At 36.6% G+C, this 25,142-nt stretch overlaps 1 protein-coding gene across 2 annotated transcripts in view; it reads right to left on the reverse strand.

The window, feature by feature from the left end:
* LOC100665495 (hydroxysteroid dehydrogenase-like protein 2) overlaps positions 1-25,142 on the reverse strand; it is a 64,553-nt gene that overhangs the window by 19,288 nt on the left and 20,123 nt on the right. For both annotated transcript variants that reach the window (XM_064291609.1, XM_010588018.3), the window contains exons 5-8: positions 24,353-24,456; positions 23,097-23,195; positions 10,225-10,419; positions 8,372-8,443 (exon numbers count right to left, since the gene is read on the reverse strand). In XM_064291609.1, coding sequence (XP_064147679.1) covers positions 8,372-8,443; positions 10,225-10,419; positions 23,097-23,195; positions 24,353-24,456 — 470 coding nt within the window. The remainder of the gene's footprint in view (positions 1-8,371; positions 8,444-10,224; positions 10,420-23,096; positions 23,196-24,352; positions 24,457-25,142) is intronic.

Genomic DNA, 25,142 nt, shown 5'->3' on the forward strand with positions numbered 1-25,142 from the left:
CCTGGCTGGAAACATGCAACGAAGGGAATGGAGGTCACTTGCAACATTTTCTTAATTGCATTCACTTAACTCATTGGCCTTAACCATTCAGCACATGATCACCCAGAAGAGAAATCAACAGCATGTGGGACTGTTCTGCTCCCGTATTATGCAGCTGCTCCCCAAATCCCAACCTCTGCTTCTTTATCCTCCTGGAATCACTAGAGGGCAGTTTATAGTTGCCTCCAGAAACATGTGAGACCATTAATTAAATTAACTACAAGATCAACCTGTACTCTACATTGAAAATTAGCTTCCCATTTGTCAATGTAAATTATACCCAGCCATCAGTCCAATACAACTCACTAAAGGTTATTCAATGAAATCTCACTGACAGCATAGAGACACCCCATAGTACAAAGCAAGCAATATAAAAGTATCGCAAATTTGTTGAATATAAATTGCTTTCCATTATGCTGTTTCCAGGGATACATAAAAAAATAATAATAAAATCCTTCTCATAAGTTAAAATCCAAACAGATATTAAAGATGAAACCTTTAAGTGCCAAGACGAAAAAAAGAGATTTTTTTTAAACTTTTAATAAGTTTTATTACTGTTTTGAAATTCATTACAGACAGTCCACCTCTTATTAGTTGTACCTAGGGCAAACCACTCTTACTGCCTCATTCTTGGTATGCCACTGTTTTTTACTGAAGTATAACATGGGAAACAGTGATCAATGTAAATAAATTATCAGGAAGTGAACACCATGTGTCAACACCACATAGGTCAAGAAGCAGGATATTACAGGTACCTAGAAGCCCACTTCATGCCCTCTCCTAAATGCTACCCCCTCCTTTCTCCCTAAAGATAACTTTATCCTAATATCTAGTACCATAGATTGGTTTTGCCTCATTTTTACTTTTATGTAAATGAAATCAATCATACAGTTACTAATCTCTTATGCCTACTAATCCTTCACAACCTCTTCCAAAAAGTGGAAGAGGAAGAACATCCCTCAACTCATTCTATGAGGCTAGTATTAGTCTGATATCAACACTACACAGACATCACAAGAAAATATGAATATAGATGTAAAAATGCCCAACCAAATACTACCCACCCACCACAAAATACTAGCACACAGAATCCTGCAGCATATAAAATGGATTATACACCATGACCAAGTGGGATTTATCCCAGGAGTGCAAGGCTGGTTTAACATACAAAAGTCAATTAATACACCATAGTAGCAGAATAAAGAACAAAAACTACATAATCATCTCAATAGATGCACAAAAGACATTTGCCAAAATCCAACACCATTTTATGAGCAAAAACTTTCAACAAAATCTATTGGATGTAGCCACGGCTATAGTCAGGGGTAAATGCATAGTCAGAAATTATTTCATTATTTCAAAATGAATAAAAATAAACTACCAACCCAACAAGTAAGAAAACGAACTACAACAAAAAAATTACAACCTCAAGGAAAGTATTAAGAATAATAAGGGAAAAATAAAAAATTAATGAATCACATTTCAACAAATAAATTGCCAGGGAAAGACAAAGAGGAGTGAGAATGGGAATGAGAACCAGAGGCAGGGAGAGACAGATAAAGGAACTTATTTGGATCCTGATTCAAACAAACTGTAAAAAATAATATATTGACTCCCGAATTCTCCTCCTGTGTGTAATGAAAACATATGTCCACATGAAAACTTGTACATAAATGATCATAGCAGCATTACTCATAATAGCCAAAAGATGAAAGAAACCTAGATGTCTATCAACTACTGCACGGGTAAGCAAAATGCAGTATATCCATACAATGGGGTATTTTTCAGACATAAAAATGAATGAAGTACTGACACATGATATAACATGGATAAGCCTTGGAAACATTATGCTAAGTGAAAGATGCCAATCTCAAATGACCACATATTATATGATTCCACCTGTACGAAACATTCAGAATAAGCAAATACAGAATAATAGAAAGTAGATTAGTGGTCACCTAGGGCTAGAGGTGGGGAGAGGGCAGAGCATGGAGGTAGGAATAATAAATAAGGGTACGGGGGTTTCTTTTTGAGGGGATGAAAATGTTCTAAAATTGACTGTAGTGATGATGGCTGCATGACTATGAATACACCAAAATCCATCAAATTGTATGTATAACTTATATGGGTGAATTGTATAGTACGTAAATCTTATTTCAATAAGGCTGTTACATAAAAATTAATGAATCAGATGGTTCTACAACTGAGAATATATACTAAATACCATTAAACTGTACCTTTTAAATTTTTTGGTATTTGTAAATTATATCTCAATAAAGCTATTAAAAATAATGAATGAAAAAGAGAAAAGCAGTCAAATTAAAAACAAAAAAAACCCTGGCTCTTTAGAGAAAAAATAAGATATATTAAAATTGTCAACTTTCTGGCAATTTAACCAATAATAAAAAGAGAAAAGAAAAAATTTAAGAGAGAAGGGCTAAGATATAGAAATTTTTAAAACTGTTAATACCACACTTAAACCCTTAGCAAATAAATTTAAAATTTCACCTGGAGAATTCTATTTTTCTAAGCCTATCATTAAATGAGAAAATAAAATGTTTCCAAAGAAATAACTTCAGAAAAGGCTCAAATGATTTAGTAGGTGAGATATTTCAAACCTTCAAGAAAACATAAAAAAGAAAAAAATTTAGTTCATTTACCATATTTAAAATATCAAACATTTATTACATTAAAAAGTATATAAGCCAATCTAATGTATGTGATTTAAAAAAAACCACCTTATAACAATGTTTAACACCTCACTTATGGGTGAAATCTAAAAAAAAGACACATTAAAATTGGGAATAAAATAAGAATACCTAAAATAAATATTATTATCAATTAATGTTCTAGAAGTGCACATCAGTATATTAAGACATATGCCAAAAATAATTCTGGAAAAGAGACATAATTATTATTAAATGTAGACAGTAAGTTTGTACAATTAAAACATTCAAGCTAATTAATCCAATGATAATTATAGCAACTAATACATATATGGAGCTCTGGTGGTGCAGTGGTTAAGAACTCAGCAGCTAACCAAAAGGTCAGCAGTTCAAATCCACTAGCTGCTCCTTGGAAGCCCTATGGGGGCAGTTCTATGCTGTCCTATAGGATTTCTATGAGTCGGAATCAACTTGACGGCAACATGTTCATGTGTAATATGCATACAGGACTCACTGTATCAAATGCACAGTATCATGCACTATTGAATTTAATTCTCAAAATACTCAAACGAGAAAAATAATACATAAGAAAACTGGTTCAGAGAACCCAAGTGACTTGCTCAAAGTCAGAGACATAAGTGGCAAAGCCAGAAATTGAATCCAGATCTGTCCCACTTATGCCAAAGTCTGTTTTCATTGACTATTGTCTCTCACTCCAAAACTATGAGAAACTTAAAAAAAAGTTCAAGAAGGTGACCAGGTGTAAAATAAATATACAAAAGTCAGTTCCCCCTTTTTATTTATGCCTTGCTTGTTCCAGAAAGTATTTCAATTTATTTACAAAAATAAAAGCAATTCAAGATTAAGTTAAAGTAAAAAGAAGTGAGTGAGGTTTTAAAACGATAACTGGAATGTTCAGCAATTGGAGGTTACAAGGTAGTTAAGTGGCACAGTAGGAATTCAAACTCAGGTAGTCTGATGCCAGAGCCTACAATTTTAACCACTGGATAATACTTCTTCCACATTTTCTTCAATATCTAAGTATCTGATTTTTATACAGCTAACATAAAGGTTGAGCATAGCGCTGAGATCTGAACTTACTAGAATCAGATCAGGCAGTGGCTGCTAAAGTGAGGCTAGCAAAGATATAGGCTTCTCTCATGTTGAAGGTGGCAGGAAATGTATAGAAACATATTTGGTTGTCAATCCTATCTCTATGATAATGAGGTGGGATTAGCGGCAGTTATGTTAGTGAGGCAGGATTCAATCTACAAGATTAGATTGTGTTTTAAGCCAGTCTCTTGTAAGATATAAAATAGAGAAGCGAGCAGAGAGACAGGTGGACCTCATACCACCAAGAAAGTATAGCCTGGAGTGCAAGTCCTTTGGACTCAAAGTCCCTAAGCTGAGAAGCTCCTAGTCCAAGGGAAGACTGATGACAAGGACCTTCCTCCAGAGGCAACAGAGAAAGCCTTCCCCTTGAACTGGCACCCTGAATTTGGACTTCTAGCCTACTACACTGTGAGAGAATAAAGTTGAAGCCATCCATTTGTGGTATCTCTGTTATAGCAGCACTACATAACCAAGACACTGACCCAAAGGGTAAGGACACACCTTATATGGAGATGTATGGGTTGTAGTCAATGAACTTAAGATACTCTGTTCCTATAAAGCAAAAGGAAGAAATGATGAAGTAAAAGCACTGAACAGCAGATTTCAAAGGGCAGCTCTAGAAAACAAAGTGTTATAATGACATGTGTGAAGACCTGGAGATGGAAAACCAAAAGGGAAGAACACGCTCAGTGTTTCTCAAGCTGAAGGAACTGAAGAAAAAATTCCATCCTCGAGTTGCAACAGTGAAGGGTTCTATGGGGAAAATATTAAACGATGCAGGAAGCATCAAAAGAAGATAGAAGGAATAAACAGAGTCACTATACCAAAAAGAATCAGTCGATGGTCAGCCATTTCAAGAGGTAGCATGTGCTCAGGAATCAATGATACTGAAGGAAGAAGTCCAAGCTGCACTGAAGGCACTGGCGAAGAACAAGGTTCCAGGAACTGATGGAATATCAATTGAGATGTTTCAACAAACAGATGCAGTGCTGGAAGTGCTCACTTATCTATGCCAAGAAATCTGGAAGGCAACTACCTGGCCAACTGACTGGAAGAGATCCATATTTATGCTTATTCCCAAGAAAGGTGATCCAACCAAATGCAGAAATTATCGAACACTATCACTAATATCACACGCAAGCAAAATTTTGCTGAAGATCATTCAAAAGCGGTTGCACCGGAATATCAACAGGGAACTGCCAGAAATTCAGGCCGGATTCAGAAGACGATGTAGAATCAGGGATATCATTGCTGATGTCAGATGGATCCTGGCTGAAGGCAGAGAATACCAGAAGGATGTTTACCTGTGTTTTATTGACTATGCAAAGACATTCAACTGTGTGGACCATAACAAATTATGGATAACGCTGCAAAGAATGGGAATTCCAGAACGCTTAATTGTGCTCGTGAGGAACCTGTACATGGATCAAGAGGCAGTTGTCCGGCAAGAACAAGGGCATACTGAGTGGTTTAAAGTCAGGAAAGGTGTGCGTCAGGGCTGTATCCTTTCACCATACCTGTTCATTCTGTAATGCTCAGCAATAATCCAAGAAGCTGGACAATATGAAGAACAGGGCATCAGAACTGGAGGAAGACTCATTAACAACCTGCGTTATGCAGATCACAGAACCTTACTTGCTGAAAGTGAAGAGGACCTGAAGCACTTACTGATGAAGATCAAAGACTACAGCCTTCAGCATGGATTACACCTCAAGATAAAGAAAACAAAAATCCTCACAACTGGACCAATAAGCCATACCATGACAAACGGAGAAAAGATTGAAGTTGTCAAGGATTTCATTATATTTGGATCCACAATCAGCACCCATGGAAGCAGCAGTCAAGAAATCAAAAGATGCATTGCATTGGGCAAATCTGCTGCAAAGGACCTCTTTAAAGTGTTGAAAAGCAAAAATGTAACCTTGAAGACTAAAGTGCACCTGATCCAAGCCATGGTATTTTCGATCGCATCATATGCATGTGAAAGGTGCACAAAAAATAAGACCAAAGAAGGACTGACGCCTTTGAATTGTGGTGTTGGAGAAGAATATTGAATACACCATGGACTGTCAAAAGAATGAACAAATCTGTCTTGGAAGTACAACCAGAATACTCTCTAGAAGCAAGGACGGCGAGACTGCATCTTATATACTTTGGACATGTTGTCAGGATGGATCAGTCTCTGGAGAAGGACATCATGCTTGGTAAAGTACAGGGCCAGCGGAAAAGAGGAAGACCCTCAACAAGATGGACTGACACAGTGGCTGCAACAATGGGCTCAAGCATAACAACGATTGTAAGGATCGGGCAGTGTTTCAGTCTGTAGTGCGTAGGGTCACTATGAGTCAGAATCGACTCGACGGCACCTAAAAACAGCAACATAGCCATAATCATCCCTATCAAAGCTTGATGCCAGTAAACACATGACTGACATTTTACTTATCTAACTCCTCTGTTCTGATTCCATGGTCATCAAACTTCTGATTATGACTGTTTCCTATGTAATTATGCCTAAAGGGAGAAAATATGATGATCATAAAACTAGTCTAGTCCATGAGATGGGAACTTATCATTATAAAGTAATAAACTGTATTACTGGGGGAAAGAACATACTAATTTAAAGCCTTTAAGTATTCAGGAGTTAGGAAAGCAGTTCTTACTGGAAATTAAGTTTACTGGCTAAGGACATGGGCTTTGGAATTAGATAAATACAAATCAAATTCCTAGATCTGCCACCTGCCAGCCATGTGATGTCAGCTGTAAAATGAGAATAATAATACCTGTTTTGTAGGATCAACAGGATTAAACTAAACAGTGCATGCAAAGTACTTAACATAGTGTTTGGCACATAGTAGGTGCCCAGTAAATATTTGTTGAATAAACAAAATTGATATACGTAATCAACAGGTGGTTCTTATTATTTAAATGTAGACTTTAAATGAGCTCAGTTCATGTATATCTTCCTCTAAAAGATAGATCCAATCTGAGTGTGCTGGCAAAAATCAGGATTCGGGACGTGCTTAACTTGAAGACCAGATTCTTCCAGACTTTGATGAACCCTGTACATAATTTCTGCCATTCTGTAAGAAGTCTTCGGGGAAAAAGATCGCCAGCCTTGTCTTTTCTGGTTTCAATAATCTGATGCAGCCATGTAGCAAACAAATCAAAGACCTAATTTTTAAAAGAGCCCTCTCTAGGTGGTAGGACTGTGAGTCATTTTTTCGTTTATTTTTCACATTTTCGATAATACAAAAGAATGTTGTCTTTTATATCACCTAAGTAATTTTTTAAACTATTTCAAAAATTTGGATGAAATAAAAATAAAGATAGAAAAGGTAAGATTAAACCTGGAATAAGGCTTGGCACTAAAATGCATTGCAGAGAGGTTCTATGGATTTGCTAAAGGTATAGAGGAAACTGTTCCTAAATTTTCTAGCAGCCTTCTAAAGACTATATAATCCCTTAGGTATTCTGTGTCTATAAGATAAAAATAAGGCAAGGGCCCAGAAGAAGCACAGCCCATTATTGTCAGTAAGACATGAGAGACACTCCTTCCACGGGGCTTCATTAAAGAGTATTTCTCCTGGCATCTTTCAGTAAGCCAATAGCACAACGCCAGAACACAGACTACAATGGAAACTCTACACCAATTCAAAGAGGTTATATTTTCTGAGCTACAAAAACAGAACTAAGTAAAAGCAAAATTTCCCTAGAAGATAACTGCTTCTATAAAGCAGTCACACAGCACAAACTCGAAGAATGGTCTTAAATGTATTTTGATTTGACAGTTTTCCTCAAGATAAAATAACACATCAATCAGAAATACCTAAAGGCAATGCCAAGGAAAATAAGTAAAACCTGAAAAAAAGGAATTTTCAGGCAACTTTCTTTTTTTTTTTTTTTAAGTCAAATGCAAAGAATATATTAAGAAAGAATATAAAGACAACCGTACTGGTAAAAGGAAAATATACCCTTCTTTACCAGAACTGACTAAGAAATTACTTGTCCAGTTTAAATTACAAAATGATTTCAAAGAAGCAGCAGAAATGTCATTGTTATAAGTTCAATTTTATATTTTAGAAGAAATACATAAATTAGTATCTTTATTGTCCTATATAACATATGGTCTACAGACTTAATGGTCTGAGACTAGAGGGTCCCAGGAAGACATAGCGCCCAGACTCTCTGTTATCCCAGAACTGAAACCATTCCCAAAGCCAACTCTTCAATGATTAGACTGGACTATAAGACATAAAATGATACTTGTGAAGAGAGTGCTTCTTAGCTCAAGTGGATGGATGAGACTAAATGGGCAGCTCCTGTCCAGAGGTGAGATGAGAAGGCAAAAAGGGACAGACGCTGGTTGAATAGAGAAGGGAAATCTGGCGTGGAAAGAAGTGTGCTGTCGCGTTATAGGGAGAGTAACTAGGGTCATATGTGTGTATAAATCTTTGTATGAGAAACTAACTTGAACTGTCAACTTCCGCTTAAGACACAATAAAATAAATAAAATGTAAAAAAAAAAAAAAAAACATATATAGTCTAAGTCTTACCAGGTGTTCCCATTTTCTTGTTAACTGCATCTGGGAGTTCATCTATGAAGAGATCTGGTATCAAAGGATGACCTGAAAAATTAACCCTAAAGTAATGAGGTTAATGTGATAACTATAATACATTAAGATTTTAATACCTGTTTACAGAACATTATATCTGATTTTATTTTAATAATCATTTGATTGCAGTCGAAAAGACTCCCACAGGAACTGTCAAACTATCTGATCTTCATTAAGTTAAAATAGTTTTACTACAAGCCAGTTACCCTCTCCCATGACAAATTTCTACCTCAAGATCCAATCATAGTCACCTGAGGTACAACCTTAACTGCTGTCCCAGGAGCCTTTGCCCCCTCTCATCTTTCCTTGCAACCTTCTGTCCTATATCCCTCCAAAGAGCTAAGGACTCATTGCTTACCTTGTCCACTGAGAAGGGGCCAGTCATCAAGGACCACTTGCTTCTCAGCATCAGTGTATTTGTCTTTTCTCCGTTTTCCTCTCACTCCATCACCACAAAAACTAACCTATCCTAAACCACCGGGTCTTATTTTCAACTAAGAGTCATGGTTAGAAAAGGAGTAAACTATCCTAGCATTATACTGATATTGCCAAGAGATGTGTTACAAAGCCTTCAAAACTGTAGTAGACTCAGTTATTAACAATAATTTCTTTCTCTTTCCCTGTCTCAAAAGATTAAAAAAAAAACTTCTGGAGGGCAGAAATGCGCTGGTCTTTGTTATATCCTAACACTTATCATAGTGCCCAGTCATATTAAGTTCTCAACATTTGATAGGATTTTATCATTTAGATCAAAATCTAAATGTTATGCACAATGATACTGTCTTTTAAACCTAAAGTGATAATTACACCGTACCAGAAACCCGGAGACCTGGGTCTGGTTCAGGTTCTGTCTGTTGTCTGCTCTTAGGCAAAGACTTAAAACTCTCTCCGCATGTACTATATGCCAAGCACTGTGCCAAGCACATTATACACATTATTGCACTTTATTTATTGCATCCTGTATGAAGAGTATCATTCTCTTAATTTTATCAATACGGAAAATGAGGCTCAGAAGTAGTGAGAGACATGCCCAAAGCCACAAAGCTAGTGAACTGAAGAGGCAAGGATGATACAAATGTAAATGTGGTTTCTGTCACCTAGAAGCTCACACTAACAAATAATATTTAAATATACATTAGTACAAATAAACATAATATAACTCCCAGTTATGGCTATATTAGCTATTATTTATATATTATATGATATTTTACTTACAAAGTAAAAAATCCATCCTCATCATCACCTGCAATTTCAGAGAAGGGTATTTTTTGAACAAGGGGGTCTTCTAGAAACTTTTCAAATCACACCGTTAGACATAAGACAGACCTTGCACAGTTACCTCACCATCTGTAATTAAGCTACTTTAGGAGGTTAGACTCAAGAGACGAACATTTGGAAAGAGTCTATGATCTTAACATTTTTTTTTAAAACCCTCTGCTGAATCATTTCTTCGAGTAAGGTCTTTTTTTCTTTGAATAAAATCTTCATTCTGTGATTTTTAAGACCAATTTTAAAAACAAATTTTCATTTCGGTTTCAAGGTTTGGAAATGGCTAGTAGTTGACATGACCTTCTGCATCTGTGCAACACTTCAGAAGCCCTCAACTCAATTCTGTTGTTGGTTTGTTTTGTTTTTTCTCTTTCCTAAATTGTGGTGTTATGCGTTTTTCCATTCATTAGGGGAGCAGCTTTTTAAAAATATATAACTTTATTACCACTACACAAAAAACAGATGTGTTTGTAGCAGAAATTTTGAAAAAACACATCGCTGCTTTTAAAAAATATAAGCATTACCTGGTTTAACTGCATAGACATCAAAATTTTTTATTCCTTCTTCTCTTAAGATATTTTCATCAATAATGAAGTTGCCAGTAAAATTTTTTGGCTTTTTGAAAATGGAATATGCAGCGTCTGCAATGATATCAACTTTTCTACACTGGCTTTCAATACCAGATCCTCCCAGCATATCCACAGCAGCAGTGTGTATGGCTGTAAAGAAAACACACACACACATAACTCCAAATCAAATAACAGACCTATGGAAGTAACAAGTATACATGACCTTCCACAATTATCACTTCTAATCTCTTCATCTCTCAGGTGATGAAAACAAGGTCTGGAGAGCTTAAGTTATTTGTCAAATGTTCCATGGAGAACTGTACAGAGAACACGCATTCCTTATTCTATACAGCATTGCATTAAACAGAACTCCATCATTAGACTCACGGCAAAATTCATTCAGACTTCTGATTGAGAATTTGCAATTTACCATCTCTGGGCCTCAGTTTCCTATCTTAAAATACGGATCTCCCTTTCCTAAGTTTAGTGTCTCTCTCCCCTCTCTATTAGAATGCGTGATCCAAGAAAACAGACACTGTGATACAATATTATTCAGTCATAAAGAGAAATGAAGTCCTAATACATGTTACAATACGAACGAACCTTGACAACATTCTGTTAAGTCAAAAAAGTCACAAACAAAAAGACAAATATTGCATGATCCCACTTGTATGATATATGTAAAATAGGCAAACGTACAAAGACAAAAATATTACTGGTTACCAGGGGCTGGGGGAAGGAGAAAATGGGAGTTATTGATTAAGGGGCATTAAGTTTCTGTTTGGGTTCATGAAAAACTTTTTGAAAGGGATGGTAGTAATGGTTGCACAACATGGTTAATATCACTGAGCTGTACACTTAAAAATGGCTAAAACAGCCAATTTTTTGTTACCTAAATTTTACTACAATAAAGTTTAAAAAAAATACTCTTTCTTGTTCATCACTGTATTCCCAGTGCCTAAAACTGTAACAAATGCACCATAGGCAATCAATAAATATTGATTGAATTTTGGGAAGGTACTTTTCAAATTCAAATAATACTTTTTAAAGAAATTTTTAGAAAGTAAAGAAAACTAGAAGGAAGAATTTTTAAATTATCTTAATCCTTCCACCCAGAGATAATTACTGTTAATATTTGCATGTACTTTTTACTGCTTTAGGTGTACATAAATTGTTAGGTGCACATAATTTTTAAATTCTCTGCATATATAGGTTAGTTTGAAATTCCACTACTTATTAATTTAAAAAACATTGGCAAAATTGTGAACAGTAAAAAAAAAAAAAAACCCACTGCTCTTGAGTCGATTCCGACTCATAGCGACCCTATACGACAGAGTAGAACTGCCCCACAGAGTTTCCAAGGGGGCCTGGCAGATTCAAACTGCTGACGTCTTGGTTAGCAGCCGTAGCACTTAAACACTACGCCACCAGGGCTTCCATTATTAATTATACATTGTCAAAATAGTGAACAGTACCTATCTCTATTTACATATATCTTAGCTTACATTTAAAGCAATGAAAGTCAATTTGTTTAGATGTACTTTAGATTTCAGAGTTTCTAGTAATTTAGATAAGACTTCTCTCAATACCATTGCTAAACCATCATTTTAAGCCAGTATATACTGGGATAACACATACTTCTGTCTAAAGATGAAAAGTTTGTACCTTTGAAGACCCACTGATTCTTTTTGATTCATTCAACAAGTAGTTATTGGGCACGTACTCTAAGTTGGGCACTATTCCAGGTGTCGGGAACAAAGGAGTAAACGAAGAGACAAAAAAGCCATACCTTTGTGGAGCTTACAATTTAGTATACACCCCTCTTTCAAACAGCTCAATTAAGTTAGAGAATTTCCTACAGGGATTGAGTTAGAAGATAATTATCTTCTTTATAACGGAACTTTCTTTACTGGGAACTTTTTTTCTTTTTTCTTAACCAATAATTCAAGAGCTTGGGTCTCACTCTTAAAGTGAAACGTTATTAAGAAAATATGGCAGCGAACACTTATTAAGTATATCCTGTGCTAGTCATACTAAGTACTTTACATATATCATCTGACTTAATTTCTTATACCTCTGAGATAGGTACTATTTTTTTTTTTTATTGTGCTTTAAGTCAAAGTTTACAAAGCAACTCAGTCTCTCATACAAAAATTTATATACTCCTAATTGCTTTCTCCCTAATGAGACAGCACACTCCTTCACTCCACTCTCTATTTTCACGTCCATTCAGCCAGCTTCTGACCCCCTCTGCTCTCTCATCTCCCCTCCAGACAGGAGATGCCCACATAGTCTCATGTGTCTACTTGATCTAAGAAGCTCATTCTTCACTAGTATCATTTTCTATCCCATAGTCCAGTCCAATCCCTATCTGAAGAGTTGGCTTTGGGAATGGTTCCTGTCTTGGGCTAACAGAAGGTCTGGGGACCATGAACTCCGAGGCCCTTCTAGTCTCAGTCAGACCATTAAGTCTGGTCTTTTTACTAGAATTTGGGGTCTGCATCCCACTTCTCTCCTGTTCCCTCAGGGGTTCTTTCTTTTGTTCCCTGTTGGGGCAGTCATCACTTGTAGCCTGGCACCATCTAGTTCTTCATCTAGTTCTTCTGGTCTCAAGCTGATGTAGTCTCTGGTTTATGTGGTCCTTTCTGTCTCTGGGGCTCATGATTACGTTGTGTCTTTGGTGTTCTTCATTCTCTTTTGCTCTAGGTGGGTTGAGACCAATTGATGCATCTTAGATGGCCGCTTGCTAGTGTTTAAGACCACAGATGCCACTCTCCAAAGTGGGATGCAGAATGTTTTCTTAATAGATTTTATTATGCCAATTGACTTAGATGTTCCTTGAAACCATGGTCCCCAAACCCCCACGCTTGCTACGCTGGCCTTCGAAGCATTTAATTTATTCAGGAAACTGCTTTTGGTTTAGTCCTGTTATGCTGACCTCTCCTGTATTGTGTGTTGTCTTTCCCTTCACCTAAAATAGTTCTTATCTACTACGTAATTAGTGAAAATCCCTCTCCTACCCTCCCTCCCCCTTCTCATAACCATCAAAGAATATTTTCTTCTCTCTTTAAACTATTTCTCCAGTTATTATAATAGCAGTCTTACACAATATTTGTCCTTTTGCAACTGACTGATTTCACTGAGCATAATGTGTTCCAGATACCTCCATGATATGAAATGTTTCATGGATTCATCATTGTTCTTTATCAATGCATATTATTTCATTGTGTGAATATACCATTATTTATCCATTCACCCATTGACGGGCACCTTGGTTGCTTCCATCTTTTTGATTTTGTAAACAGTGCTGCAGTGAACATAGGTGTATACACATCTGTTCCTGTAAAGGCTCTTAATTTTCTAAGATATATTCCAAAGAGTGGGACTGCTGGATTGTATATGGTAATTCTATTTCTAGTTTTTTAAGGAAGTGCCAAATCAATTTCCAAAGTGGTTATACCATTTTACATTCCCACCAGCAGTGTATATGTGTTCCAGTCTCTCCACAACCTCTCCAACATTTATTATTTTGTGTTTTTTGATTTAATGCCAGCCTTGTTGGAGTGAGATGAAATCTCATTGTAGTTTTGATCTGCATTTCTCTAATGACTAATGATCGTGAGCATTTCCTCATGTATCAGTTGGCTACCTGAATGTCTTCTTTACTGAAGTGCCTGTTCATATCCTTTGCCCATTTTTAATTGGGTTGTCTTTCTGGAGTTGAGTTTTTGCAGTATCATGTACATTTCAGAGATCAGATGCTGATCGGAAATGTCATAGCTAAAAACTTTTTCCAGGTCTGTAGGTAATCTTTTTACTCTTTTAGTGAAGTCTTTGGATGAGTATAGGTGTTTGATTTTTAGGAGCTCCCAGTTATCTAGTTTTTCTTCTGCATTCTTAGTAATGTTTTGTATACTGCTTATGCCATGTATTAGGACTCCTACTGTTGTCCCTGTTTTTTCTTCCATGATCTTTATCATTTTAGATTTTATATTTAGGTCTTTGATCCATTTTGAGTTTGTTTTTGTGCATGGTGTGAGGTATGAGTTGTTTCATTTTTTTGCAGATGGATATCCAGTTATGCCAGCACCATTTGTTAAACAGCTATCTTTTCCCCCATTTAACTGACTTTGGGCCTTTGTCAAATATCAGCTGCTCATATGTGGATGGATTTATGTTTGGATTCTCAATTCCGTTCCATTGGTCTATGTATCTGTTGTTGTACCAGTACCAGGCTGTTTTGACAACTGTGGTAGTAAAATAGGCTCTAAAATCAGGTAGAGTGAGGCCTCCCACGTTGTTCTTCTTTTTCAGTAATGCTTTACTTATCCCGGGCCTCTTTCCCTTCCATATGAAGTTGGTGATTTGTTTCTCCATCTCATTAAAATATGTCATTGGAATCTGGATCAGGATTGCATTGTATCTATAGATCACTTTTGGTAGAACAGACATTTCTACAATGTTAAGTCTTCCTATCCACGAGCAAGGTATGTTTTTCCACTTATGTAAGTCTCTTTTGGTTTCTTGCAGTAGCGTCTTGTAGTTTTCTTTGTACAGGTCTTTTACATCTCTGGTAAGATTTATTTCTAGGTATTTTATCTTCCTGGTGGCTACTGTAAATAGTATTGATTTGGTGATTTCTTCTTTGATGTTCTTTTTGTTGGTGTGGAGGAATCCAACTGATTCTTGTATGTTTATCTGGCATCCTGATGCACTGCTGAACTCTTCTATCAGTTTCAGTAGTTTTCTTGAGGATTCTTAGGGTTTTCTGTGTATAAGATCATGAAATCTGCAAACAGAGATACTTTTAGTTGTTCCTTAACAATCTGGATGCCCTTTATTTATCTAGCCTAACTGCTCTCGCTAGGACCTCAAGCACAATGTTGAATAAGAGTGGTGATAAAGGGCATCCTTGTCTGGTTTCTGATCTCAAGGGGAATGCTTTCAGGCTCTCTCCATTTAGGGTAATGTTGGATGTTGGCTTTGTATAAATGCTGTTTATTATGCTGAGGAATTTTCCTTCTATCCTATTTCATTGAGAGTTTTTATCATGAATGGATGTTGAACTTTGTCAAAAGCCTTTTCTGCATCAAATGACAAAATCATGTGGTTCTTGTCTTTTATTTATGTGATGGGTTACATTGTTTTTCTAATGTTGAACCATCCCTGCATACCTGATATGAATCCCACTTGGTCAAGGTGAATTATTTTTTTGATATGTTGTTGAATTCTACTGGCTAGAATTTTGTTGAAGATTTTTGCATCTAAGTTCATGAGGGATACAGGTCTATAGTTTTCTTTTTTTGTGGAGTCTTTACCTGGTTTTGATATCATGGATATGATGGCTTCATAGAATGAGTTTTGGAGTATTCCATTGTTTTCTATGCTCTGAAATACCTTTAGTAGTAGTGGTGTTAACTCTTCTCTGAAAGTTTGATAGAACTCTCCAGTGAAGCTGTCTGGGCCAGGGCTTTTTTTTTGTTGGGAGTTTTTTCATTACCTTTTCAATCTCTTCTTTTGTTATGGGTCTATTTAGTTGTTCCACATCTGTTTGTATTAGTTTAGGTAGGTAGTGTGTTTCTAGGAAGTCATCCAATTCTTCTAGGTTTTCAAATTTGTTAGAGTACAATTTTTTGCAGTAATCTGCTATGATTCTTTTAATTTCAGTTGGGTCTGTTGTAATATCGCCCATCTCATTTCTTATTCAGGTTATTTGCTTCCTCTCCTGTTTTTCTTTTGCCAGTTTGGCCAATGGTTTATCAATTCTGTTAGTTTTTTCAAAGAACCACTTTTTGGTCTTATTAACTCTTTCAATTGTTTTTCTGTATTCTATTTCATTTAGTTCTGCTCTAATTTTTATTATTTGTTTTCTTCTGGTGCCTGAGGGTTTCTTTTATTGCTCTCTTTCTATTTGTTCAACTTGTAGGGATAATTCTTTGATTTTGGCCCTTTCTTCTTTTTTATGTGTGCATTTATTGATATAAATTGACCTCTGAGCACTGCTTTGGCTGTGTCCCAAAGGTTCTGATAGAAAGTGTTTTCATCCTCATTGGATTGTATGAATTTCTTTATTCCATCCTTAATGTCTTCTACAACCCAGTTGTTTTTGAGCAGGGTATTGTTCAGTTTCCAAGTGTTTGATTTCTTTTCTATGCTTTTTCTGTTATTGATTTCTACTTTTATGGCCTCATGGTTAGAGAAGATGCTTTGTAATATTTCAATGTTTTGGATTCTGCTAAGGCTTGCTCTATGACCTAACATGTGGTCTATTCTAGAGAATGTTCCATGTGCAGTAGAAAAGAATGTATACTTGGCTACTGTTGGGTGGAGTGTTCTGTATATGTCTATGAGGTCAAGCTGGTTGACTGTGGCATTTAGATCTTCCGTGTCTTTATTGAGCTTCTTTCTGGATGTCCTGTCCTTCACCAAAAAGCAGTGTGTTGAAGTCTGCTACTATAATTGTGGAGCTGTCTATCTCACTTTTCAATGCTGTTAGAGTTTGTTTTATGGATCTTGCAGCCCTGTGATTGGGTGCATATATATTTAATATGGTTATATCCTCCTGTTATATTGTCCCTTTCATCATTATATAGTGCCCTCCCTTGTCCTTTGTGGTGGATTTAACTTTAAAGTCAATTTTGTTGGAAACTAATACTGCCACTCCTGCTCATTTTTGATTGTTGTTTACTTGATTTTTTTTTCCATCCTTTGAGTTTTAGTTTGTTTGTATCTCTAAGTCTAAGGTGTGTCTCTTGTAGGCAGCACATAGATGGATCATATTTTTTTATCCATTCTGCCACGCTCTGTCTCTTTGGTGGTGCATTTAGTCCATTTACATTCAGCATAATTATAGATAGGTTATTAGTTTAGTTCGGTTATTTTGGTGTCTTGTGTGTTGTTGACCGTTTCTTTTTCCCACTTAATTTTTGTGCTTAGTAGTTTATATATTGTCTTTTCCTCTTATTCGTTGTTGGTGATTTTGTTTCTGCTAAGTCCCTATTTTTTTCTTGTATTTTATTTTGATGAGTAGGATAGTCAGTCTCCTTTGTGGTTACCTTAATATTTACTCCTATTTTTCTAAGCTTAAACCTAACTTTTATTTCTTTATATCGCCTTGTCTTCCTCTCCATATGAAAGATCTATGACTACATTTCTTAGTGCCTCTTTATTGTTTTAATGTTGTCTTCTTTTACATAATAATATAGCTGTTTCCCTCTTTCGAGGGTTTTTTTTATCTTGATTTATTTTTGTGATCTCCCTATCTGGGCTTACCTGTGATTGCTCTGTCCAGTGTTCTAGTCTTGGGTTGATACCTGATATTAGTGATATTCTAGCCAAATAACTCCCTTTAGTATTTCTTGTAGTTTTGGTTTGGTTTATACAAATTCCCTAAACTTCTGTAGAAATGTCCTAATTTCATCTTCATATTTGAGAGATAGTTTTGCTGGATATATGATTCTTTGCTGGCAATTTTTTTCCTTCAATGCTTTATATAAGCCATCCTATTGCCTTCTTGTCTGCATGGTTTCTGCTGAGTAGTCCAAGCTTATTCTTATTGACTCTCCTTTGTAGGTGATATTTTGTTTATCCCTAGCTGCTCTTAAAATTCTCTCTTTATCTTTGGTTTTGGCAAGTTTGATATGTCTTGGTGACTTTCTTTTAAAATCTATCTTATGTGGAGTTCGATGAGTATCTTGGATAGATATCTTCTCATCTTTCACGATATCAGGGAATTTTTCTGCCAACAAATCTTCAACAATTCTCTCTGTATTTTCTGCTGTCCCTCCCTGTTCTGGTACTCCAATCAGTCATAGGTTATTTCTCTTGATAGGGTTCCACATGATTCTTAAGGTTTCTTCATTTTTTAAAATTCTTTTACCTGATTTTTCTTCAAATATATTGGTGCCAAGTGCCTTAACTTCAAGCTCACCAATTCTGCCTTCCACTTGTTCAATTCTTCTCCCCTGATCCCTCCTCTGACTGTGTTTCAGCAGGGTGAACATTCTATAGTCAGGAAGAGCAACGTAGCCAGTGCAGAGAAGGAACACTCAGAGGGGACAAGCAGTGGGCCAGGATACTGCTTCGGTTGTAGATTGTTATGTTATACTATAAATGTACTCGTCCTTTGAAAGGCAATAACGTTGGGAGATTACCTGTGGTTCCAGCAGGCATAAGGAGAGGGCCATTCTACACAGTCTAGGAAGAGGGAATGTATGTTTTTAAAATAAAGTCCCCTCAAACAGCCAAGAGTCTGAACATCCTTTCCAAATCCATTTTCACTGACTCATTCATGAATAATGCAATATTCTAGCTAGCTTTCCTGCCTCCTTTCTCCAATCTTTCAAGCTATTCTATAGATTAAACTTCCTAAACCTCATTTCCAACTATTTCATTTCACTGCTCCTATTTCCCCTGTGCTTATTATTGACCTCCTGCCACAAAAATTCTTCAATGGCTCTCCACTGAATTTAGGTTAAAATTCAAGCCCCTAAGTTTGGCAAACAAGATTTGAGTCTTAACTCATTCATCTTGCCCAGTTCTTCTTCTTGCTAACTCCAACATTCCCTTCAGATCTTTTTTCAATTGTTTACCTTCATTACAAAGCCCCCTTCCCTGAGCTTATCATCTGAGTTGCATAAGCTTTCTGTTATGTTTCAAAAGTACCCTGCACATAATTCAGCATGCCACGTATCCCAAGGAATATAGGGCTGTAAATTGATTTACTATGTCACAAAGTCTAGGACCCAGTTGATATCGCTGCTTCCAAGATGCCTACTAAACCTTTTAAAATGAGCATCTCAAACCTAAGGAACCACAGGTAATCTCCCAACACTACTGCCTTTCAAAAGACGAGAAGATTTATAGTATAACATAACTATCTACAAGCAAAGCAGTATCCTGGCCCACTGCTTGTCCCTTCTGGGTGTTCCTTCTCTGAACTGGCTACCTTCACATCCAACCAACATTCCAGTCAGTCAGCTTGAACTACTTGTACTTGCTCAAATTCAGTGGGAAATGACAAGCTCACATCCTATTATACATATTGTTGTTATTTTCAGGTGCAGCTGAGTCAGTTCTGACTCATAGCAACCCTATGTACAAAAGAATGAAATGCTGCCCAGTGTGCGCCACTTTCATGATTGTTTTTATGCTTGAGCCCAATTTTGCAGCCACTGTGTCAATCCATCTTGTTGAGGGCCTTCCTCTTTTTTGCTCACCCTCCACTTTACCAAGCATGTCCTTCTCCAGGGACTGATCCCTCCTGATAATATGTCCATACCAAACTCCTTGCAGTTCCACCAAACTCAGACTATTTTCCCATATTGCCAACTTTCCAAATGCTAGTCCCTCTGCCAGGAATGCCTTGCCCAGTTTTCCTTCTTGCTAACTCCAATATTTCCTTCAGGTCTTATTTCATTGTTTACCTTCATTACAAAGCCCCCTTCCCTGACCTTATCATCTGAGTTGCATAATCCTCCTGCTATGTTTCAAAAGTACCCTGCAAAAAATTCAGCATGACATGTATCCCAAGGAATATAGGGCTGCAAATCAATTTACTATGTCATAAAGTGTAGGATCCAATTGATACACTACTTCCAAGATGCATACTAAACCTTTTAAAATGAGCATCTCAAAGCTAAGGCAAAGATCTTGACAGTGAGCCAGTATCTCCTGTGTATCCTAATACTGTCCTCCACTTGCCCTGTCACACAATGTTCTGCCTGTTTCTTATATAAGCTTTAGTCAGAATGTCTAGTTTGGAACTAGTCAGAAGTTAATCATACTGCACATTTATTCATTCACTCATTCATCAACTATTATCAAATGTCTACAATAACACACATACATTCCTTATTCTCAAGAAGCGTTCATTCCAGCGAGGGAGACAGACATTAAACAACAATAATTATAAAAGTAATCACTTAATTACAGATGTAATAAATGATGTGAAGGAGAAGTACAAACTGCTAAATCTGATGGTCACTCTCTATCTTATATGAACAGCAGCATTGGGCACAACTGATCATGTCCCCTTCTCCTTGAAATACTTTTTTTCACTTGGCTTCCCAATCTCTTAGTAGTCCTTTCACTACCTTATTCACTCCCTAGGTGATATTATCTAGTCTTGTGGCTTTAAATACCATCTATATGCTGATAACCCCAAAATTTCTAGCTTTGCCCTCTCTTCTGACCTCCAGACATGCAAGCCCAGCTACCTACTGACTATCTCCACTTGGATGCTCAAACTCAGTGCCCCAAACTGAATGCCTAACCGTGCTCCCCAGCCTGCTCCATATTCAGCTCTCCCCCTCCCAGGGGATGACAACTCCACTGTTCCAGTTACTCAAACCAAAAACCTTGGAGTCATCCTTAACTCTTCTTTTTCTCCTACATCCCGTATCCAACAAGCCCACACCCTATCCATCAGCAGATTCTGTTCTACCTTCAAAACATATCAGAATCCAACTACTCCTCCCATACTTACTGCCATCACCCAGTGAAAGCCACCAATATATTGTGCCAAGACTACTGCAATAGCTTTCAACCTGCCTCCGTTTCTGCCTTTGCCCCATGAAAATCTATTCTCAACAAGCAGCCAGAGAGATCCTTTGAAAATTTAAGTTTGATCAAGTCCCTCTTCTGCTCAAAACCCTGCAACAGAGCCTCATTTCAATCAGAGTAAAAGTCCAAGTCTTGACAAGGCCCCATGACATCTGACCCTCTTTTCCCCTTGGATATAATCTCATCATTTCCTACTACTCTCCCCGTCTCCACTCTGCTCCAGCCACACTGGACTTCCCTCTGCTCTTTGATGATACCAGCCAGCTTGTACCACAGGACTGGCTATCTCCTCTGTCTTCAATGTGTTTCCCTCATGTACCCTGTGGCTATTATATCTGTATGGCTAACTCCCTCACCTTCTTCAAGTGTATGCTTGGATCTCACCTTCTCAAAAAGGCCAAGCCTTTTCACCCTACTGAAAAACTGTAACCCACTTTCTCCAACACCTGAGACTCCAATCCCTTTATCCTGTTCTATTTTTTCTATAGCACTTATCACCTTCTAGTATACTATAAACTATTATTCATTATGTTGTTTATTGTATCTGTCCCAATTTAGACTTTAAGTCCCGTAAGGACAGAGATTCTTATCTATTAAGTTTCCTGAAGTATCTTAAGCAACTAGAACAGAATTTGGGCACATAATAGTAGCTAATAAATCTTCATTGTATGAATAAAATCTAAAATTCTTAGAGGCAGACTAGGCTTTTTTATGTATATATACGTATATATACTTACATATGTTTGTATGTGAATGTGCAAATATGTGTGTTTGTGAGTGTATATAATTGGTCATTTTTGTAAAAAATGTTACTTGCTATGGATCACAGTCAAAAGGTTTAAAAGCTACCCCCAGGATCTCAAAGACTTATACTTTAGGGGTTGGTGGGGGAAAAGAGAGAAGGAATAAGTACAAATGATTGTAAGAAACTCCTTTATATCTCACACTAAATGGTAAACTCTTTGTGTGTACGGACTGCATCACATTCATCTTAGGACCCCTAGGGCCTTGCACACAGTAGATGGTAAATGAATAAAATGATTTATAAATGAATGAATAGTGCAAAGAACTGTATCTGGCATATAAAAAGTTGCAATAGATGTTTGGAAAATAAATAAATAGGAAGTGACACGTATATAAGAGAAGTACAAAGAGGGAAAATATTACGTTAGGACTTTGTTACCTTAGAGACCTCACCTCCTATCTAACTGCCGGACTCTCACAACCTACCAGCTTCAGTAAGGACAATGACTGGTGTGGGGAGGAGGCTGAGAAAGAGTGAGGGAAGGAGAAGAAGTTGAAAATGAGAGGCACAGAAAAGTGTGAGCTTTTAAACCTTTTGACTGTGATCCATAGCAAGTAATATTTTTTACCAAAATAGCCAATTATATACACTTACAAACACACATATTTGCACATTCACATACAAACGTATATACGTATATATACATAAAAAGTTGATGAAACAATAATGATCCTTACTATATGCACTGCACTGATATTTTCTATTCCACTGTACCAAAAACAAAACAACTCTGACTGCTACCCACTAAATCAATCTCTCCCTACCTACACTAAGCTGATTTCATGCCTCACCAATGAGTCCTGATATGTAGACTGAAAAACACTGTAGAAGCACTTTTTTCCCCATTGGATATATATTTTCCCCCATTGTAAAGAAAATAACTCTTCAGAAAATCTTAAAAGAATTGTGTCTGCTACAGAAGCGTAAGGGAAAACGTAAAACATGGTTCTGATCCCACAGTGGGCAAGGGAAGAACGAAGTCTTGGTCAAACTGCAGAAGAAGAGAATTTAAGAAAATAGGCTCCTAGAGTCCTTAGAAGAAAGATGGTGACTGAAGACCTGGCTGCAACCACCAAGTTTTCCTAACTTGGTGCCCCATAAATCCTCACCAACAGCCCTTCATCTCCCCAGCCTCTACACCTTGCAGGACCTAGAATCATGGTTACCTAAACCTAAATTGCTCCACATATTCTTCTAAAAACACACACACGACACTACAACATCAACAATGAGCACACATAAAATCACACTTCAGTGTTACCCATGAACATGTAATTACAGAACTAAGACTAAAACAAAAGGTCTTACGCTGTATAATAAAAAGTTTGACTTGTTTCCTGACACACAAATTACAGTTACTGTTGACAGTCTACTCACCCCCACCCCATGCCACCCAAGATGCATCTCAAGAGTGTCAAGGACAATAAGGGAGAATCCAATAAATTTTTTATGTACATACCTGTTTTAGGCCATAAGGCATTGACTGCAATTTCACCTTTAAATTCTTCTGCCATTCCAAGTACACACATAGACATACCATACTTAGCAATGGTATAAGCTAAAAGAAACCAGAAAGAGAAATAATTTAAAAGCGAGTTAATTTGTGAGTATAAATAACCAATTCTTTATTACTATTTCCTTCCTGGTATTTTTTTTTTCAGAATTCTTTTCAATAATACAAAATACATAGTTTTTAAAATATACTCTTTCTAAAAGAATATCTTTATGGAAGTAGCTGAATAAACTAGTTTTATATATTTCCATTCTAAGAAAAAAGATAGTAATAAATTTTCACTTTTCTTAATATTATGGGGATAAGTTATATTATTGTTTCTTAACCTGTTTTTTTTTTTCTTTTTAAAGAATGAAAGAGAGCATTTAAAGGAAAACTACTACTACTAAGCAAAAAACAAACAAAAAGGTTGCGAATTTGTTGCACCTAGTCAATAGAAAATTTTTTTTTTTTTCTTCAATAGAAAACAGAGCTTATTTCAGTTTTGTTCTATGGGTTCCTATGCTAAGTGTCCTTCAAAATCTTAGCGAATTATGTCTAAACAAGGCCTACCATGTCTGATACAACTATTTTACAAGGGCATCTCCACATAAATCTTGTTGCATAGCTTGTTGTTATTGTGTGCCATCAAGTCAATTCTGACTCATAGCAACTCTCTAGGACAGAGCAGAACTGCCCCAATCGGTATCCTAGGCTGAAATCTTTACAGGAGCAGATTGCCAGGAGCAGCTTGTGAGTCTGAACTGCCAAGCTTTTGGTAAGCAGCTGAACGCTTAACCATTGAACCACCAAGCCTCCTTAGGTTAAAAAAATGGTAAAGTATTTCAGGGACAGTTTTTAACTAACTTTATTGAGGAATAAATTACATACAATAAAATGTACCTGTTTTATTGACTGGAAAGGGACATGAGGGAGATCTCTGGGGTGATGGCAATCCATTCTCCTGATTTGGGTGTTGGTTATACAAGTTTGCACATTTATCAAACTCATCAAACTGTACCATTAAGACTTATGTATTGTATTGAATGCAAAATATATCTCAATTTTTAAAATTACAGATAAAAATTACTTTCCGAAATACTACTGATTTTGCGTAGAACATTCAATGCTGAATGCTATGTGCGGATTTTATTATATCACAGATACTGATTTAATTAAAAATAAATTAACCAAACACACCATCCCCTCGCCCTACCACCTACCACAGTGCTGTTTGAACCACAATGGATTTAGGTTCAGCGGAGGGCTGAGGTTGAGGATATGAGCAATTTTACTCTTTTTCAAATAAGGAATACATGCTTTAGATCTGAAAGCAAAAGAAAACGTAAGGAAATAGCTTTCTAACAACTTGTCCACTTTTTAAAATTGTATTTTAAACCATTCCTATGGGGCAACTGAACTTGCTCTATAATCTGTAGTGTACATTTGTTTGTTTCTACTTTTCTAGAATGAAGACAGAAAAAGCAACTAATTCCCATCTTTTGAAGCTTTGCTTAAAGTCCCGACAAAATGATCTGGCTGGTGAAAATAATCAAATCCTTGAAGCATTAGCCCAAATGTGGTTATCTTCAACCACAGCCTTCCCAAACTCTCCCCTCCCCAAGACACACTCATAATTTTTAGTAACATTTAATGCACTTGTCAGCCAGCATTATGGTAAAGAATATGAGTGTTCAAGTCACAGAGACCTGGGTTCAAATTCTGATCCTGCCCCCTTAATTGTGTGACCTTGAGCAAGTTATATAACAATCTAATTCTCAGTTTTTCTCATCTGTAAATGCTGGTAATACCAACTACCCTATAGGACTGTCCAGACTGTTAAAATGACATGAGATATATGAGGTACTTCTAACAATGCACATACTAAACATGAAATAAACAATGGCTATTCTTAGTGTTACACGTGCTGATTTCCTCATCTTAACAGGAGTAGATAAAACTTTAGGAGTTTTTAATTTAGTAACGTCACTCCCAGGACATTCCCAAATTTAA

This window comes from Loxodonta africana, chromosome 9, assembly GCF_030014295.1.
Source record: "Loxodonta africana isolate mLoxAfr1 chromosome 9, mLoxAfr1.hap2, whole genome shotgun sequence".
Classification (NCBI taxonomy): domain Eukaryota; kingdom Metazoa; phylum Chordata; class Mammalia; order Proboscidea; family Elephantidae; genus Loxodonta; species Loxodonta africana.